This window comes from Amblyraja radiata, chromosome 11, assembly GCF_010909765.2.
Source record: "Amblyraja radiata isolate CabotCenter1 chromosome 11, sAmbRad1.1.pri, whole genome shotgun sequence".
NCBI lineage: Eukaryota > Metazoa > Chordata > Chondrichthyes > Rajiformes > Rajidae > Amblyraja > Amblyraja radiata.
The window spans coordinates 23,429,445-23,449,416 of NC_045966.1; the positions used below are offsets into that span (position 1 = coordinate 23,429,445).

Sequence of the window (19,972 nt, forward strand, 5' to 3'; positions counted from 1 at the left end):
TTGTGTAAATAAGTTCAGTGAGGCATTCATTTTAAACCGTTAAATAAAATGCAAGGTCAAGTGCTTTGTTAACATTGTAGTGAATGAAGCTCTAACAGAAAGACACTAGTAGCACACAAATAAAACAAATATAGATCTTAGGTAATGCAAATCTATTCAAACCAAATTATAAACTTAAAACTCAAATTCTTAAATTACAAATTACTCACACATTCCTCAAGTAATTAACATTTTGTATTCATTCAACTTCAATAAGTTACAAGACATGGGTCAATTAAATGAATTTACAGCATCATACAACTTCAGTTTCAGATTGAGCATGGAAACATTTTCAGAATTCAATTTCAGATGCACTATCACTCAATGCCCCATTGTTTATCTTTTGAATCATGGTAGACATTTTGCTTTTGAAAATGGTTGTTTCCGAGTGAACACAAAATATAAGTATGTTTTGGCATTTCTCTCCATTTAGCTCACTTAATTATCAGTGCCTGTAACAAATTCACTCAGTCTGAACAGGAGTAAGTGGTTCAAAAATGTGTTCCTCCAGTAATGTATAAAAATGATAAAGAAATTAATTCAAACATTTGCAAAGGAAAGTCACGAAATATCAGAAGATAATCCTCTGGCAAATTTGTAACATTTAGCTATATTGTTAGAAAAAAAATAATTTCAAAATGGCTTAATAAAAATGTCAATTTTAAGTAACTCAATGAATTTGGCGCTTTTAACATTAAAGGACTGAGAAACATTGAAGGACCATATTTCTTTGAGTTTAAAGAACATTCACCTATTTTTTTCTCAAATAAGACTGTCAAGAATATATCTTCTTACATACTTTTACAAAAAATATTGCAACAATAATCGATATGATCATTAAAATATCTGTTATATTTGCATATTATTAGACTGATGGGTGTACTTTTGCTAAGAGACAAGATTTTATTGCCTAGTCCAAAAAAGTCAATGCTTGTTTCATTGTAGTTTGCCCCAACTCAAACTTAGAACTTTGCACCAAGTGCATCAAATTGGGAGTCACCATCCTCAGAAGCATTGGAAGTAGGAATAACACAAAGCAAGACAACACAAGTGTGAAGTACCACTGTTGTGAAAAAATATCTGATGCAAAATACCTTATTCTGCTCAGAAGACATTTGCTTCACATGTTCAGATCCAGAGTCTGTTCAGGCTACCCTAGAACTAGGCCTCACATAAAAAGTTAACCAAGAAGCTTCTTTTGGAAGCCACAATTTGCATATGCACATTGGTCTAATCTTATACAAAACATTTCATTTAGATACTGATTTTTGTTTGTTTGGAAAAAGCAGTCTGTTCCAGATCTATGGAATGTAATGGCAATTGCATGAAAAAAATCAGTAATTGGTGACAGCAACCACATAACAGTCCTGGAACCATGGTCTATGATGGCAAACAAGATTTCTAAAATTAAATACAAAGAGCAATTGAGACTGCAGCTTTAAGTACAAAGCGATGGAGGAATTTAAAGCCAATACTGACTTTTTTGTATATTACTACGCTTTCAATCGACTTGTATGAAAGCATGTGGCATCTGGAAATGTTGACTGCTTTAACAGACATAAGCAAAAGTGTTTTTGAATGGTAATACAGGTTTATATAAAGCATATAAACGTGGTAAACTACTTTAAATAGAAAAGCAAAAATTCTAAATCTGAACACAATCTAGTTCTATTAAGCAAACTCAAATGGAAGACATTTACATTCACACCACACAACAAAACATGGGCTTCTAATCTTGGAGCAGTGTATATAGAACTCCAGAATAGTTAAACATATTAATTATTGGCGCTAAAACATTGTAAGTATGTGTATTCAGAAACAAAAAGCTACAAGCACCTATCTAGAGTCTGGCCTGACCAGAAGAGGAAATGTGGCAGTACTATCACTTTACTATAATTAAATAATATAATATTATGGCCAACAGCTCTTTTGGTGGTAAAATAATTCCATTATCGGTTGCCACACAATATCTATTTCAGATAGAGACGTCATATTGCATCTTGGTAGAACAAAACAAGTGACAACATGCTAATGATTAAGATGCTATTACATAAAAGTGCAACAATCTGAAACAATATTCCTAATCAAACAGTATAGAAGAAACAGTACATTTACTTGATGCATTTCAACAAACTGATCGAGGGGCTGTTGGGCACATGGTTTAAAAGGGAGGGGGGGGGGCGTTCTCCACTGAAAACATTAATTTCCTTGGTCATATTCTCACAGGAGGCTATAAATAGGCATTTTCTACTAAAATAAAAAATGTATAGGACTATAAATAGACGTAGCAAATCCAGCAGGAGAAAGGGTTAATCTGAAGCTGATGCAACGTATACCTGCACGCGCAATTACAATGGTGGAGAATGACCAGGACAAACAAACATCGGCAATGATAGGAAGCTCAGAAGGAATAAGTGGGTGAAGATAATATAGACTTTTAATGCTCATCAAATTTGACTACTCGGTGCACTGTGAACGGCTACTATCAGATAATTAAGTTACAGAAAATGGTTAAAAAAAACAAATCTATGCATACAAAAATGATTCAACACAATAAAATTCTAAAACAGTTTTAATTTAAACTGTTGGAATAAATTACACCTCGAGGACGACAAGGCTGCTCAGATATTAAACAGGGAGCAAGCTCTAGTTACCACAGGCACTATAGGCTGACAAACTACTTACTGAGGCTTCACCATAGCAAAGGCCATGGTAATAAGAACTTAAACCAATTCAGGTTCCAATAATTCAATAACTGCCAACCCTCCTTTGGTCTATTTTTACCTTTTTTTAATAGAAATACAACATAAATATAAGTGGGGGGGAAACAAAACCAGCAAAAGATGTTGGGACTCTCCATGGTGCAATCTGTGTGGAGCAATGGGTTCATTTAATTTTATATCTTCTGATGGAAAACTGCTCAACATTTCAGGTTTGTTTTTGTTTTAAAAGTAGAATATTGATAAGACAGCACAGTTCATCCCAGGAAGTGACGAGCAACCCAACTGCATAGACCTTTGCCAACATGTGCAGCAGAAACCTGGCTCGTTTGTGAAAAAGTCTCTGCAATCCTTTACATTGTGCAGCTATTGAAACTTCAGGTGGTGCCCAGTTCAATCATCAGTAAGATCTTGAACAAACAAGACTTCACAGCGGCTCAATCCCGCCTGCTGCAGAGTGGGGGGGTTTGGCTCCTTCTCCGTGGGCAAGCAAGGGAGAACTCTACGTGGAAAGTTTGCAACTATTTGAAATTTCTCGGGAGTTTGTTTCAAGGAAAACAAAAAGTCATATATTACCTGGAATGAAAAAAAACAGAATATTAATTTGCAGGAGAAATGTTATAACTTAAAAGCAACAGCCCCTTTATCCTTCTGCTGTCCTCGCCAGATGCAGATTCAATGAAGAACAGGCAAGCACAGAAGCTCCTATCTACAAGTGTTGGCCATCCACCAGGACATTCCTATTGAATTCATTACTTATGTGCAAGCCTCAATCATGAATTCCACTCTGGGGAGTTCCAGACAAGCTTAATCTTATCCTTCACAATGTCCACACAGGCCTATTTCAAGAATACATTTACAAATAGAAGAGAGCAGAAAGCCTGAGTGTTTTCTTAAACCTTACCGCAAGTATAAAATGAAATTAGTTACCAGAGATCAGGGAAACTGATGACTTGTATTGGCCAGTTCACTTTTGGCAAATGGCAAATTCATGAGCAAAGGATACATAAATGGTAATGGGATTTGCTTCTACCGTTTGTTACATACCGTCTTGTACGTTGATTAGAGCGTTTCAAAAAAATGACATTATTAATTCAACTTTCAATATAGCTCTGCACTTGGAAGCAACTGTCAAATTTTGAGGGGGAAAAAGATTTAAACTAACAAAATAATGACGGAGTTTGAAATATTAAGTTGCCAACTATTCAAATTAAACTGTAAAGAATGAAATGGTTAGCAACAGTGGCAACTGATTGTCCTATAATGCACTTCTAACTGCCAAAGGAAATCTCTGGGGCAAACAGGATAACTAATCACAACATTTCAGTCAAGGTACACATTTTCACAAGCCTGTACAATGTGATCCTAAATTTATAAAAAATCTATTTCCATAGCACTTCACTGAAAAAAATGTATTTGACTGTTAAATGTTACTTGCTTATCTTAATTCCATCCATTTCCCCCCTTCTATGACCCAATACCTCCAGTATTAATGCAATGCCAAGTTTATTTCATTATACAAATAAAATGGAGAGAAGATTCTTACTGTTAATGACTCTGTAAATAGAAATCGTCGCTCCACTCGAGTATCATTTGGCAACTTAAAGACAATTTTAACACTGTCTGGATGCTCTGAAAAAGGCTCAGGGGGAAGACATTCCGACTTGCGTTCTTTCTCTTCCTGCAAACGCTGTAGTCATGAAAAAGAAATTATTTCCCATCACATTTATGCAAGATACTGGTTTATAATGATTATTTCAGTTTGGGATTTCAACATTATGTGAATTGCACTGATGAGAATTCACTGCACAATAAACACATACAAATGATTCCAGCCTGAATAGTTTCAGAAATCATGATCGAATCTGATCCATGTTCCCAACCAGTGTGCATTTGACACTGTTTAATCTTTTTTTTTTTTAGGTGAAGGGGGAAAGATTTAATAGGAACCCGAGGGGTAACTTTTTTTTTTTTTAAACACACCAAGGGTGGTGGGTGTATGGACCAACTGCCTGAGGAGGTACTATCGAAACGTTTAAGAAACATTTAGACAGGTGCATGGATAGGATAGGTTTAGAGGGATATGGGCCAAACACAGGCCGGTGGGACATATTGGTCAGCGTGGGCCGTTGGGCCTGTTTCCACATTGGATGACTCTTATGTTGTTGTGGAATTGGAGTTATCTTCAACCCCTTGTAATAGTGCCAAATGGCAGAACATTGGAACAGTTACAGGCCATACAGCCCCTCTAATCTATTTCCAGAATTCAGTACAACCGTGGCTGATCTGCAATTTAACATCAACTATGTGCTTTGGATAATAATGAAGAACAGGATGCCTAGCTACATTTGTTTCCACTAACCTATTGGCACTGGAAACTCACTTTTACCCAACAGGGGTCATTAAACCAGAGATAGTAATTGTTTACGTAACTCAGGTTCCATAACCAATTGGAGAAACCAAGTCATTCATAAAATGTTAAATAATATAATTACATCTAATTGATCTTTAGATTTAAAGTACATACAACACAAAAGTGCAGCAAAGGAATAGGCCCTTTGTCAATGTCTGTACTGAACACGGTGCCAAGACAAATTTATCTCATCTGCCTTCTCATGATCCATACCATATCCTTATGCCCATCTAAAAGTCCCTTAAATGCCACCATCATATCTACTTCCACCACCACCCTCAGCAGCACATTCCACCACTGTTTAAAACATTTGCCTCACACATACAGTGCCCTCCTTAATGTTTGGGACAAAGACCCATCATTTATTTATTTGTCTCTGTACACAATTTGAGATTTGTAATGGAAATAAAAAATCACATGTGGTTAAAGTGCACATGGTCAGATTTTAATAAAGGCCATTTTTATACATTTTGGTTTCACCATGTAGAAATTATAGCAGTGTTTATACATTCTTCCCCCCCATTTCAGGGCACCATAATGTTTGGGACACAGCAATGTCATGTAAATGAAAGTACCCGGTAGTCATGTTTAGTACTTTGTTGCATATCCTTTGCATGCAATGACTGCTTGAAGTCTGTGATTCATGGACATCACCAGTTGCTGGGAGTCTTCTCTGGTGATGCTCTGCCAGGCCTGTATTGCAGCCATTTTTAGCTTATGCTTGTTTTGGGGGCTAGTCCCCTTCAGTTTTCTCTTCAGCATATAAAAGGCATGCTCAATTGGGTTCAGATCAGGTGATTGACTTGGCCACTCATGAATTGACCATTTTTTAAGCTTTGAAAAACTCCTTTGTTGCTTTAGCAGTATGTTTGGGATCATTGTGTTGCTGTAGAATGAACCGCCGGCCGGTGAGATTTGAGGCATTTGTTGGACGAGCAGATAGAATGTGTCTATACACTTCAGAATTCATTATAGAAACATAGAAAATAGGTGCAGGAGTAGGCCATTCGGCCCTTCGAGCCTGCACTGCCATTCAATATGATCATGGCTGATCATTCAACTCAGTATCCCATACCTGCCTTCTCTCCATACCCCCTGATCCCTTTAGCCACAAGGGCCACATCTAACTCCCTCTTAAATATAGCCAATGAATTGGCCTCAACTACCTTCTGTGGCAGAGAATTCCACCGATTCACCACTCTCTGTGTAAAAAATGATTTTCTCATCTCGGTCCTAAAAGACTTCCCTCGTATCCTTTAAACTGTGGCCCCATATTCTGGATTATGCTACTACCATCAGCAGTTGTATCATCAATGAAGATAAGTGAGCCAGTACCTTCAGCAGCCATACATGCCCAGGCCATAACACCCCCACCACCGTGTTTCACAGATGAGGTGGTATGCTTTGGATCTTGGGACGTTCCTACTCTCCTCCATACTTTGCTCTTGCCATCACTCTGATATGTTAATCTTCATCCATCTGTCCACAAGACCTTTTTCCAGAACTGTGGTTGCTCTTTTAAGTACTTCTTGGCAAACTAACCTGGTCATCCTATCTTTGCAGCAAACCAGTGGTTTACATCTTGCTCTGTATTTCTGTCCATGAAGTTTTCTGTGGACAGTGGTCATTGACAAATCCACACCTGACTCCTGAAGAGTCTTTCTGATCTGTCGGACAGGTGTTTGGGGATTTTTCTTTATTATAGAGAGAATTCTTCTGTCATCAGCTGTGGAGGTCTTCCTTGGCCTGCCAGTCTCTGCGATTAGTAACCTTACCCATGCTCTCTTTCCTCTTAATGATATTCCAAACAGTTGATTTTGGTAAGCCTAAGGTTTGGCTGATGTATTTTAACAGTTTTCTTGTTTCAGTCCCATAATGGCTTCTTTAACTTTCATTGGCACAACTTTGGTCCTCATGGTGATAAACAGCAATAAAAGTTTCCAACGGTATTGGAAAGACTGGAGGAAAGACTAGGTGCTGAGAGCTCTCTTATACCTGCAATAAGGAGGCAACTAAACACGCCTGAGCAATTACAAACACGTGTGAAGCCATGTGTCCCAAACATCATGGTGCCTTGAAATGGGGGGGGACTATGTATAAACACAGCTGTAATTTCTACATGGTGAAATCAAAATGTATAAAAATACCCTTTAATAAAATCTGACAATGAGCACTTTTAACCACATGTGATTTTTTTCTATTCCAAATCTCAAATTGTGGAGTACAGAGGCAAATAAATGATGGGTCTTTGTCCCAAACATTATGGAGGGCACTGTATCCTTTAATCTTTGCCCAATTCGCCTCAAAACCTATGTCCTCCAGTCTTTGACATTTCCACCTTGAGAATAAGGTTCTGTCCACCCTATCTATGCTTCTCATAATTTTATTTACTCGGGTCTCCCCTCAGCTTCACCTCAGAGAAAACAATTTAAGTTTGTCTAACCTCTAAGGCTAATACCTTCTAATCCAGGCAGCATTCTGAACGTATTACATTAAATGTGCAATACTTTTGCACATTTTCTTAAACAGGAAAACTTACTCGTTGTCTTCTTTCTTCGGCGAGAATCTGTTGCCTGATATCCTCTTCCGCCTTTCTCCTTTTTTCTAGTTCTTCCTTTCTCTTTCTTTCTTTTTCCTGATCAGCACGAAGTGAAGCCAAATAGGCTTCATCTTGCTGCTGCCTCAACACTTGTGTTTGACTCCTCTCCTCTCTAAAAATGAAAGGGGCAACAACAGTAAATATACCAATGAGCAGTTGTCTACAGAGCAAGTGCTTTTGTTTAAGAACCACATTAATATTAATTAAAAAATTAATTAATTTGGGAATACAGGTGCACAACCTTTTATCCGAACATCCAAATAACGAAAAGCTCTGAATAGCGGAAATTTTTTCGGTCCTTGAAGAAAGGTCCTTGAAGACGTTCACCGAGGGCGGCCCGCAGAGGTGACAGCGGAATCTCCGGTCGGTCCTCGAAGAAAGGGGAACTAAGTCCCCATTCATAAAAGAGAAGGTGAGGGCATATTGCGCGGGAGGGTTAATAATTGACAATCTGCTGCTGCCTGCCCGCTGAGTTAAAAAGTTCCCACGGTAGACTCACGATACACAGTGTATCATGAGTCTTGCGTGGGAAATTTTTAACTCAGCGGGCAGGCAGCAGCAGATTGTCGCTCCCTTCAGTTTCACCCCACCTACACCCCTCTGCTTCCCGGCCATGTGTGTGACCCCTTCCCTCCCCTCTCCAGCTCCCCACCCATTGCAACGGTGCGGGGGCTTTGCACTGTCTTCACGTCGGCGATGCCAGCAGGTCAGTGCCAGTCACCGGAGACGTCAGGACCAACGGGACACCGACCCCCAGGCCCACTGCAAGCACGGAGATCCCAGAGACCCACAGCCAGCAGCAGCCCAGCCCCGTTCCAACTCCAGAGGAAACACTCCCCTAGGTGTGCAAGGTACGTCTTGTTCTTGGGGTTGCGGATGAGGGGGCGCAGCTCGGGCTGTGATGTCTCCGGCCACCCCCCTGTACAGGAGCTGAGACTGGGAACTGTGGGGTTGTTTGCAGTTGCAGAGGGAGGGGGCAAGGGAAGTACCAGTTCCCAGTCTCAGCTCCAGTCCAGGGGGGTGGCCGGAGACGTCAGGACCAACGGGACACCGACTGCAAGCACGGAGATCCCAGAGACTCACAGCCAGCAGCAACTCTAGCCCAGCCCCGCTCCAACTCCACAGGAACCCGGGTGGCGGATGAGGGGGTGCAGCTCGGGCTGTGGGCGAACTGCCACTTGTCGCTGTAGCGGCCCATCGGGGAGCGGGTTCCTGTTGGTCCTGACGTCTCCGGCCACCCCCCTGGACAGGAGCTGAGACGTCAGGACCACCAGAAGCCGCTCCCCGATGGGCCGCTACGGCGACAAGTGGACAGTTCGCCCACAGCCCGAGCTGCGCCCCCTCATCGGGACACCGACCCCCAGGCCCACTGCAAGCACGGAGATCCGAGATCAGCACCTCCAGCCCAGCCCCGCTCCAACTCCAGAGGAACACGCTCCCCGTAGGGGCAGAAGCTGATGGTGTGCAAGGTACGTCTTGTTCTTGGGGTTGAGCAGCTCGGGCTGTGGGCGAACTGCCACTTGTCGCCGTAGCGGCCCATCGGGTAGCGGATTCCTCTGGAGTTGGAGGGACAGGGAGACACAGCGGCTTTTGAGAATGGTGGGCAATCACTTCCAAAGTTCTGCCCACACAGTCAGTACACCTCTCCTACATTTGTCTCCCGCACTAAGATCATCTCGCAGAGAATGATCCCAGCCTAACCCTCCCTATTCTCTCCTATTCTGCAAGAAAAAACTACATTGAAGACTCAAACTCGCGGTCGAGTAACTGCCGGGATCGAGGCGCAAACTCGCGACCTTGCGGATATGAGCCGAGCACTCTACCACTGAGCCAGCCGTTAAAATCTACGCTAAAAATCTTTCAATCCGAAAGCCGAAAAATTCCGAATTACGAAAAGTGTCTGGTCCCAAGGCTTTCGGATAAAAGGTTGTGCACCTGTATAAACAAACTAGAAAACAGTCCAAAGATTTACTGGTCTTCTAATCCTTTCAAATTGATATCTGTTACACACTGACTGCATGCAGAAAGTTGAAAGCTCTCACTTGTGAAGGTACAGTAAAAAGCATTCCTGGAAATGTGACTAAAATCTAGTCTGCAAAACATAAAAACATTTTGAACAACTTCTATCTATCCTGAATACCAGCCTCATGGTCAAAAGTCACTTGGGTTCAGATACAAAACATCAATGTTAATGCATCAGAGACCCAAATCAAATCCAAACAAAATGGCACAGAGAAAGGTCTGCATAAGAAATTCCGTGTATGCAGGAGTAACTTAGCGGGTCAGGCAGCATCGCTGGGGAACACGGACAGGTGACGTGTCGTTTCACCTTAAAATTAGGTGCTGATGCTGCTGGCCTGCACCAGCAAACCATTCTTCACGGTCCGGTAACATGGCTGTTATTGCAGCTCACATTGAAGCGCCTGCAGACAGTGCTTTCTTCAGGCAACGACTGACGAGGCGATGCGCGCAGTTACTGTGGAGCTCCCTCCCCTCTCACCCACTGATGATGATGTCGATGATTCCAGGGGAGGAAGGTGCGGCGGCAGGTGATGGAGGAAAGGAAGCAGAGTGGACAGAGCGACGGGAGGAGGCGGCGGCGACAGTTGAGCGTGGAGCGTACAAGACCATCGCAGACAGCAGGTGGGAGGGGAGGGAGCCCCACGGTGAGCAAGTACGTCCAGTCAGTGGCGACGGCCCTAAAACAAAAGTTGTCCCGAGGCTACAACGAGTCACAACAACAACTGTGTCACCGGACAGTGCAGTGAGTGCAGAAAGGTTCGCTGTCGCACTTTACGAGTCAGGGGTGGTGTCAGAAGACGGGACTTTAAATAGTAGGGGGAGACGGAACGAGCCAGGGGTGAGTCCACAGTTCCGTCCGCTATAATCAATATCCGTTATAAAGTGGTCCGTTAAAACAAGGGTTTACAGTAACTTTAATCCTAGTACTGACTTTGATCCAATTACATATAAAAATTATTGCCTGAACAAGCCCTTTCTCTGAACAATTCCACCACTATTTTATTGTATGAAGATGCATTATTCTCAGAGTTGCAAGTCCAAGTGGATTGGCTTACAATAAGTACAATCTAAATTAGACACTCAAGGCGTCCATTGAGATTAATGGAACAGCACTTTACTCCCACACCTTACCTATCAAGTCGCTCCGAAACCAAATATGTCGCATTAGCATCCATTATAAATGTCAGCTGATTGACAAAGTCTTCCGGCTGAAGAAGACCTTCCAAACGACCGACTACCGTCATCCTTTGTTCTTTCAACATAATCATTGCCAGGAAAGGATAGGTATTCTCTCGTAAAGCTTGCGATACTGAAATATATAACCACATATTAGTTCAGTTTCGAAGAACTAAAACTTCTCAAAAGGACACAAAATGCTGGAGATGGGTCTTGATTGGAAACGTCACATATCCATGTTCTCCAGAGACGCTGCCTGACCCGCTGAGTTACCCTAGCACTCTGTGCCCTTTTATGTATCAACCAGCATCTGCAGTTCTTTGTTTTTGTACTAACTAAAACTTCTCATTAGAAACATAGAAAAATAGGTGCAGGAGTAGGTCATATTCGAGCCATTCAATATGATCATGGCTGATCATCAAAAAGCAGTACCTCGTTCCTGCTTTTTTCCCCCATATCCTTTGATTCCTTTAGCCCCAGGAGATAAATCTAACTCCCTCTTGAAAACATCCAATGAATTGGCCTTCACTTCCCTCTGTGGCAAAAAATTCCAGATTCACATCTGGGTGAAAAAGTTTTTCCGCATCTCAGTCTTAAGTGGCCTACGCCTTATTCTCAAAACTGTGACCCCTGGTTCAGGACTCCCCCAATATCGGGAATTTTTTTCCTGCACCTAGCATGTCCAATACTTTTAAGAATTTTATATGTTTCTATAAGATCTCCTAAATTGTAGTGAATGTAAGCCCAGTCGACCCATTCTTTCATCATGTCAGTCCCGCCATCCTAGGAATTAACCTGGTGAACCTACACCGCACTCCCTCAATAGCAATGGTCTCACTTTTTTTGCCCGGTTATTTTTATCCTCACATTCAAGCTTAAAGGGCCTGTCCCACTAACGCGTCCTTGGCACGCAAATTACACGACCTCGTCGTCGCATTGAGGCGCACGGGCATCGTATGGCCGCGCGGGGCCAGTCCCACTGAGAAACGCGGAGGGGTGTGTAGTTGTGAGCGACATCGCGCGGGGCTCTGAAATTGTTGTAGCAAACAAAATCTTTGCGCGCCAACGGTCTGTCGCGTAACTGACGGCCAAAGTGGGACAGGCCCAAGGCCCTGGCACGACGCAACGTCTCACCTCCAACAGCGGCAGAAGCAGGCAAACGATCGCCGAGCTCGGCCTGGGGCTCACGGCCGTTGCGGTCCGGATCCGTCCCCACTTCTACTCCCAGAGCGAGGCCAAGAAAATTGAAGATAGACACAAAATGCTGGAGTAACTCAGCGGGACCAGCAACATTTCTGGAGAGAAGCAATGGGTGACGTTTCGGGTCAAGACCCTTCCTTCAGACTGAAGAGTCTCGACCCGAAACATCATCCATTCCTTCTCTCCAGGCCCGCTGAGTTACTCCTGCATTTTGCGTCTATCTTCAAATGACGTCACATGCTCCAGACGTCTGTGCAGGTGAATGAAGTTGCGCGGGACCGTCGTGCCTCAACGCGACCACAAGGTTGCGTAATTAGCGTGCCAAGAACACGCAAGTGGGACAGGCCCTTTAAGCTATGGCCCTCGCGTTGGGAATCAAGGACCAGTTGATCTCATACTTCCAAGAGTACAAATAAACATCTTTGCAAAAGCTCTCCTTGAAATCACATTGTGTACTTTGGTACGGCAAGGAAACAGCTCCTTTGATCCACAGGTTACATACCAACCAAACACCCATCAGCACTGATTCCACTTTTTATCAGTCTATGAAAGTAAGCATGCAGGTACAGCAGGCAGTGAAGAAAGCGAATGGCATGTTGGCCTTTATAACAAGAGGAATCAAATATAGGAGCAAAGAGGTCCTTCTGCTGTTGTACAGAGCCCTAGTGAGACCACACCTGGAGTATAGTGTGCAGTGTTGGTCTCCTAATTTTAGGAAGGACATCCTTGCTATTGAGGCAGTGCAGCGTAGGTTTACAAGGTTAATTCCCGGGATGGAGGGACTGTCATGTGCTGAGAAAATGGAGCAGCTGGGCTTGTACACTCTGTAGTTTAGAAGGATGAGAGGGATCTCATTGAAACATATAAGATTGTTAAGGGTTTGGACACGCTAGAAGCAGGAAACATGTTCCCGATGTTGGGGGAGTCCAGAACCAGGGGCCACAGTTTAAGAATAAGGAGTAAGCCATTTAGAACGGAGACGAGGAAACACTTTTTCCTCACAGAGAGTGGTGAGTCTGTGGAATTCTCTGCCTGTGAGGGCAGTGGAGGCAGGTTCTCTGGATGCTTTCAAGAGAGAGCTAGATAGGGCTCTTAAAAATAGCGGAGTCAAGGGATATGGGGAGAAGGCAGGAACGGGGTACTGATTGGGGATGATCAGCCATGATCACATTGAATGGCGGTGCTGGCTCGAAGGGCCGAATGGCCTACTCCTGCACCTATTGTCTATTCCAATCTATTCACTGTCATCACCAGATTTTATCATACACCTACACACTACAGGCAATTTAAAGTGGGCAACAAACCCAGTTATCAAGTCAAACCCGCACAACAATCCATTAACAAAATACATCCCATAGCATCATTGATAAAACTATGACCCAATCAAGAATTTTATTTGTTAATAAAAATCTGCTTTGGTTTTCTCGTGGACAACACTGTGTTTCAGCAGGCTCAGGCCATCAAGTCCACGTTAGTGTTTCGAGCTCATGTAACACTCCTCTCACGCTTCAACTAACTTTCCCCTTTACTTCTCTTTGCCTTAAATATACCTATGTTAATCACCTCATCTATTCTTTTTCATAGCAAGTCTCAGCATGGACCTGATGAAATGCTAACTTGGTTTCTTTTTAAACAGTTGCTATTAGACCTGTTGAGTATTTCTTGCATTTTTGTTTTTATTCAACTGTTTTTAGCAATGTTAGCACCGAGTCCACGCTGACCAGCAATCCCTGTAAAGTAGCACTATCCTACACACTAGGGATAATTAAATTTTTTTACCAAAGACAAATAACCTACAAACCTATACGTCTTTTTGCAGTGTAGGAGAAAACCGGAGCACCGAAGGAAATTCTACGAAGTCACGGGAAGAATGTATAAACTTCGTACAAACAGCACCTGTACTCAGGATCGAACCGGATCTCTGGCGCGATAAGGCAGCAACTCTACCACTGCGCCACCATACTTTCTACGGTGATCCCACTGTCTTTTCACAGCTAGAACTCTTCACGGTATTCTACCTGCAGTTCACTTGCATGCTCTATTTTATTCCTTGAGAGAAATTCTATCTCTTAAGAAATGAACCACTGCTTAGCTTGTTTTAATTAATGCCCTTAGTAGCCCGAATTCTTTAGTGATTTGTGGATCTCCAATTGTCAATTCCTTCTGCCCCGCCATCCCATCAAGTGTTACGCCCCCCTTTACCTCCTAGAAATGTACTACCCCAATCTTAATGTTGAAATTTATTCTCCAAGTGCAGATTGCTTACATAAGTGCATGCAAATAATTTATTGGCACTGGGTGCAATTCCTCTTATCACAGCTTCTTCCATCATAATGACATTTAGTCATGGCTTTCTTTAACAGGAACTTCATGTTAAAGGCTTTATATCTACCTGTCAGTTTTTACCACCTCTGTAACTCAACACGACTCAACAGGCATGTTATGTGCACAGTGGAACCCATTTTGGCTTTCTGCTATTTCCAGCCAAGACCCATTTCCAGCCCTCTGCCAAGATCCACCTCCTTATACCCATTTTCTGATCTTTCACGTCGCTGAGTAATAAATCTGTAACTTCTTGGCTACCAGCCTTTCAATAACACTGTGCATTTACCCTTAGTTGGCCACGCTACGCTATTGTTACCATAAGCTGACCTGTGGCCTTTTTCAATTCTCTGCACATTAATGTCTGAATGGTTTACATTTTATGCATGTAATTTGACATATCCCAATATTAATTAGAATTTTGCATACATTTTTAAAAGTCAATAAAAATCACTCCCTAAATTCCTGCAATGATTCTTTAACATGGTTGGTTGACCAGCCAATGATAAGTCCTTTTTAAAATTTAGAGATACAGTGCGGAAATAGGCTCTTCGGCCCACCGAGTCTTTGCCAACCAGCGATCCCCTCACATCAACACTACCCTATACACACAAGGGACAATTTTACACACACACACCAAGCCAATAAACCTACATACCTATACGTCTTTGGAGCGTGGGAGGAAACCGATTGGTGGCGCGACTCACATTGCAGCGGCCCCTGCAGCCTGTCTGGTCTTTTTTTTTTTGTCTGGTTAAATGTAGTTGTGTGTGTACTTTTATACTGTTAACTGTGTATATGTGGGGGGGGGGGGGACTTTTAAAATCTCTTCCCTGCACGGGACCCCCGACCTTTTCCCTGTCAGGTCTCCGTTGTCGTTGGGGCCTAGCACCGTGGAGCGGCCTCCAACCGGAACGACCAGGGGGCTCCAGTCGCTGAGCCTGCGGACTACTACCATCGTGGAGCTGGCTGACCTCGGAGCGTGGGAGCGGTGGTGGCTCGCTGCTGCGGCACGACTCCGGAGCTCGGAGGCTCCAGCCGCAGGCCCGGTGGACAGGAACATCGGGAGCTCGCAGATGCCTGGTGAGAGAACGCTTTTTGGAGCTCCCGCAACGCAACTTCTCCCGCCCGTGTCGCTGGGTTGGAATAACATGGAGCGAGGCCGTACATCGCCTGGCGCGGCTTTAACGGTCGCGGGACATTCCAACGCCCGCCGGGGGCTCCCCGTTGAGACATTAAGACCTGGAGCGGGGCCTTACATCGCCCGGCGTGGCCTCAACGGCCACGGGACTTACCATCGCCAGCCGGGGGGCTTTAACATCGGGAGAAAAATGGAGAGCAGGGGGAGAGAAAAGACTTTGCCTTCCATCACAATGAAGAGTTTCGTTTGAGCCTCATTGAGGTTCAAATGACAATGAATAAATATTGTATTGTATTGAAGACCCGGAGAAAACCTATGCGGTCACGGGAAGAACGTACAAACTCCACACAGACACTTGGGATCGAACGAGAGTCTCCTGCGCTGCAAGGCACCAACTCTACCGCTGCACCACTGTGTCGTCCACAGTGCCCACAGTCACTGGGCATCTCTTTGAACTACGGCATGACAGCAGCAGGTGCTGACCAAGGGACTTTTCTCACCTCAGACTCCCAGTTCTTTGGGAGGTATTTCATTCCCCATTCCCCCAACTTCCACTTGCAACAAGGCTAGCCAGAAATATAATTGCTTGGCCACTGACTACATCTTACAGGCATTCAAAGAAAAACCGACACATGGGTGGCAAGGTGGCGCAGCGGCAGAGGTGCTCCCTTACAGCGCCAGAGACCCGGGTTCGATTCTGACTACCGGTGCTTGTCAGTATAGAGTTTGTATGTTCTCTCCGTGACCTGCGCGGGTTATACCCCCGGAAGTTCCGGTTTTCTCCTACACTCCAGGTTAATTGGCATGGTAAATTGTCCCTAGTATGTGCAAGATAACTGTAACGTGCGGATTCGGCCGGTCGGCATGGACTGTGAACTGGAGGCCTGTTTCCACGCTGCACCTCTAACCCCAAAAAAAAAAGATAATTGCCAGAAGGAATCAAGGGAATGCACGTTGAAAAGCTCCAGTAAGCAAGTAAAAGGCATGGCATTGCCCATAGGAAATAAGTTATCAGAGGCACTGGTCTGCTAATTAAGGCACGGCAGTTTTGCTCCAGTACTGCAAGGCCCCTTAAAACAAGACATCTTACATGACTCACGATCAAAGATACATACAGTGCCCACCATGATGTTTGAGACAAACACCCATCATTTATTTATTTGCCTCTGTACTCCACAATTTGAGATTTGTAATAGAAAAAAATCACTTGGTTAAAGTGCACATTGTCAGATTTTAATAAAGGCCATTTTTATACATTTTGGTTTCACCATACAGAAATTATACATAGTCTACACATTTCAGGCACCATAATGTTTGGGACACAACAATGTAATGTAAATAAAAGTAGCCATGTTTAGTATTTTGGTGCATATCCTTTGCATGCAATGACTGCTTGAAGTCTGCGATTCATGGACATCAGTTGCTGGGTGTCTTCTCTGGTGATGCTCTACCAGGCCTGTATTGCAGCCATCTTTAGCTATTGCTTGTTTTGGGGGCTAGTCCCCTTCAGTTTTCTCTTCAGCATATAAAAGGCATGCTCAATTGGGATCAGATCGGGTGATTCACTTGGCCACTCAAGAATTGGCCATTTTAAAAAAAAACTCCTTTGTTGCTTTAGCAGTATGTTTGGACATTGGCTTGCTGTAGAATGAACTACCAGCCAATGAGTTTTGAGGCATTTGTTTGAACTTGAGCAGATAGGATGTGTCTATACACTTCAGAATTCATTATGCTACTACCATCAGCAGTTGTATCATCAATGAAGATAAGTGAGCCAGTACCAGCAGCCATACATGCCATGCCATAACACCCCCATCACCGTGTTTCACAAATGAGGTGGTTATGCTTTGGACCTTGGGAAGTTCCTTCTCTCCTCCATACTTTGCTTTTGCCATCACTCTGATAAGTTAATCTTCGTCTCACCTGTCCACAAGACCTTTTTCCAGAACAGTGGTTGCCCTTTTAAATTCTTCTTGGCAAACTGTAACCTGGCCATCCTATTTTTGCGGCTAACCAGTGGTTTGCATCTTGCAGTGTTGCCTCTGTTTTTCTATTCATGAAGTCGTCTGCAGACATTGGTCATTGACAAATCCACACCCGACTCCTGAAGAGTGTTTCTGATCTGTCGGACAGGTGTTTGGGGAGTTTTCTTTATTATAGAGAATTCTGTCATCAGCTGTGGAGGTCTTCCTTGGCTGACAGTCCCTTTGCGATTAGTAAGCCCACCAGTGCTCTCTTTCTTCTTAATGATGTTCCAAACAGTTGATTTTGGTAAGCCTACGGTTTGGTTGATATCTCTAACTGTTTTATTCGTGTTTCTCAGTCTCATAATGGCTTCTTTGACTTTCATTGGCACAACTTTGGTCCTCATGTTGATGAACAGCAATAAACGTTTCCAACGGTGATGGAAAGACTGGAAGAAAGACTAGGTGCTGAGAGCTCTCTTATACCTGCATGAAGGAGGCAATTAAACACACCAGAGCAATTACAAACACCTGTGAAGCCATGTCCCAAACATTATGGTGCCCTGAAATGGGGGGCCTATGTATAAAACAGCTGTAATTTCTACATGGTTAAACCAAAATGTATAAAATTATCCTTTAATAAAATCTGACAATGTACACTTTAAACACATGTGATTTTTTTTTTCTATTACAAAACTCAAATTGTGGAGTACAGAGACAAACAAATAAATCATGGGTCTTTGTCCCAAACATTATGGAGGACACTAGATTTTTTCTTAAGTGACACACATCAATGCAAATAACACAACAATGAGGCACAAATCCACACACCCCGAAAGGGAAAGATATTTGTATTTCAAAGAGTTATGACTCAGGGAGTTCAAATATAGGACGCAACACCAAAGCATTTGTTTATCCAACGATTGCTGGCATCAGAAATAGTTATCATGGACTGATAAAATAAATGTCCTGATCGTCATCTCCATGAAGACCTTGTACACCAGTCACTAAAAGTAAACATACAGGTACACCAGGCAATGAAGAAAGCTAATGGAATGTTGGCCTTCATAACAAGAGGACTTAAGTATAGGAGTAAAGAGATCCTCCTGCAGTTGTACAGGGCCCTGGTGAGACCACATCTGGAGTATAGTGTGCAGTGTTGGTCTCCTAATTTTAGGAACGACATCCTTGCTATTGAGGCAGTGCATCGTAGGTTCACGAGGTTAATCCCTAGGATGGCGGGACTGTCATACGAGGAAAGATTGGAAAGACTGGGCTTGCATTCACTGGAATTTAGAAGGATAAGAGGGGATCTTATAGAAACATATAAAATTATAAACAGACTAGACAGGTTAGATGCAGGAAAAATTCCCAATGTTGGGGGAGTCCAGAACCGTTTAAGAATAAAGTGAAGGCCATTTAAAACTGAGATGAGAAAAAACTTTTTCACCCAGAGAGTTGTGAATTTGGGGAATTCTCTGCCACAGAAGGCTGTAGAGGTCAATTTACTGGACGAATTTAAAAGAAATATAGATAGAGCTCTGGGGGCTAGCGGAATCAAAGGATATGGAGAGAAGGCAGGTACAGGATACTGAGTTGGATGATCAGCCATGATCATATTGAATGGCGGTGCAGGCTCGAAGGACCGAATGGCCTACTCCTGCACCTATTTTCTATGTTTCTATGATATGGGGAGAAGACGGGCACGGGTTACTGATCATGGATGATCAGCCATGATCACAATGAATGGCAGTGCTGGCTCGAAGGGCCAAATGGCCTCCTGCACCTATTTTCTATGTTTCTAAGATGAACTAATAAGTAACAAAGCTCCCGTTTGGCATTGTACAGATCCTGCAATCATTGATTTAATTCACGATTTCATTTTCTGTGCAGTTGACTCATTCAATTTAAAACAAGGCTTATTTCATTAGTGCACCAGCAGAGTTCATTTCTGTAAAGCTGACACTTACCTCTATAGCCTTCCGGCTTACTAGTGGTACAGGCCCAGAAAAGCATCCTGGTGTTGATGAAATTTACAACTTCTGGAGAGCACATCGTATTACTGAGGTAGAAACAAACTGATATTTAGTGATCCACAAGGAGAGAATGCTCACATTTATCCCCTACACCCTGCTCCCCCATCTCCATGAACATCCTTATACAGAGGCACATTTTACTTAAACACTATTTCATTTATGGAACACTATTTCACTCGAATACCCATTTTCATTAATAAAGTTAACATCAGTCAGTTAATCAATCATGATAAGCCCTAACTGGTTTATCACATGCAAATGTAGTTATTGTATTTAAAGTAAACATCAGCAGCCAAGCTGGCCTAATTCAAACCTGGGGTCTCCTCAATATTAATGTGGT

At 43.0% G+C, this 19,972-nt stretch overlaps 1 protein-coding gene across 1 annotated transcript in view; it reads right to left on the reverse strand.

The window, feature by feature from the left end:
• Positions 1-212: 212 nt before the first annotated feature.
• Positions 213-19,972, reverse strand: part of faf2 (Fas associated factor family member 2) — a 33,384-nt gene continuing 13,624 nt past the window's right edge. Inside the window, exons 7-11 of the mRNA XM_033029489.1 lie at positions 19,567-19,658; positions 10,925-11,102; positions 7,712-7,883; positions 4,306-4,449; positions 213-3,335 (exon numbers count right to left, since the gene is read on the reverse strand). Of these exons, the coding sequence (XP_032885380.1) occupies positions 3,153-3,335; positions 4,306-4,449; positions 7,712-7,883; positions 10,925-11,102; positions 19,567-19,658 (769 nt within the window). The 3' untranslated portion in view covers positions 213-3,152. The remainder of the gene's footprint in view (positions 3,336-4,305; positions 4,450-7,711; positions 7,884-10,924; positions 11,103-19,566; positions 19,659-19,972) is intronic.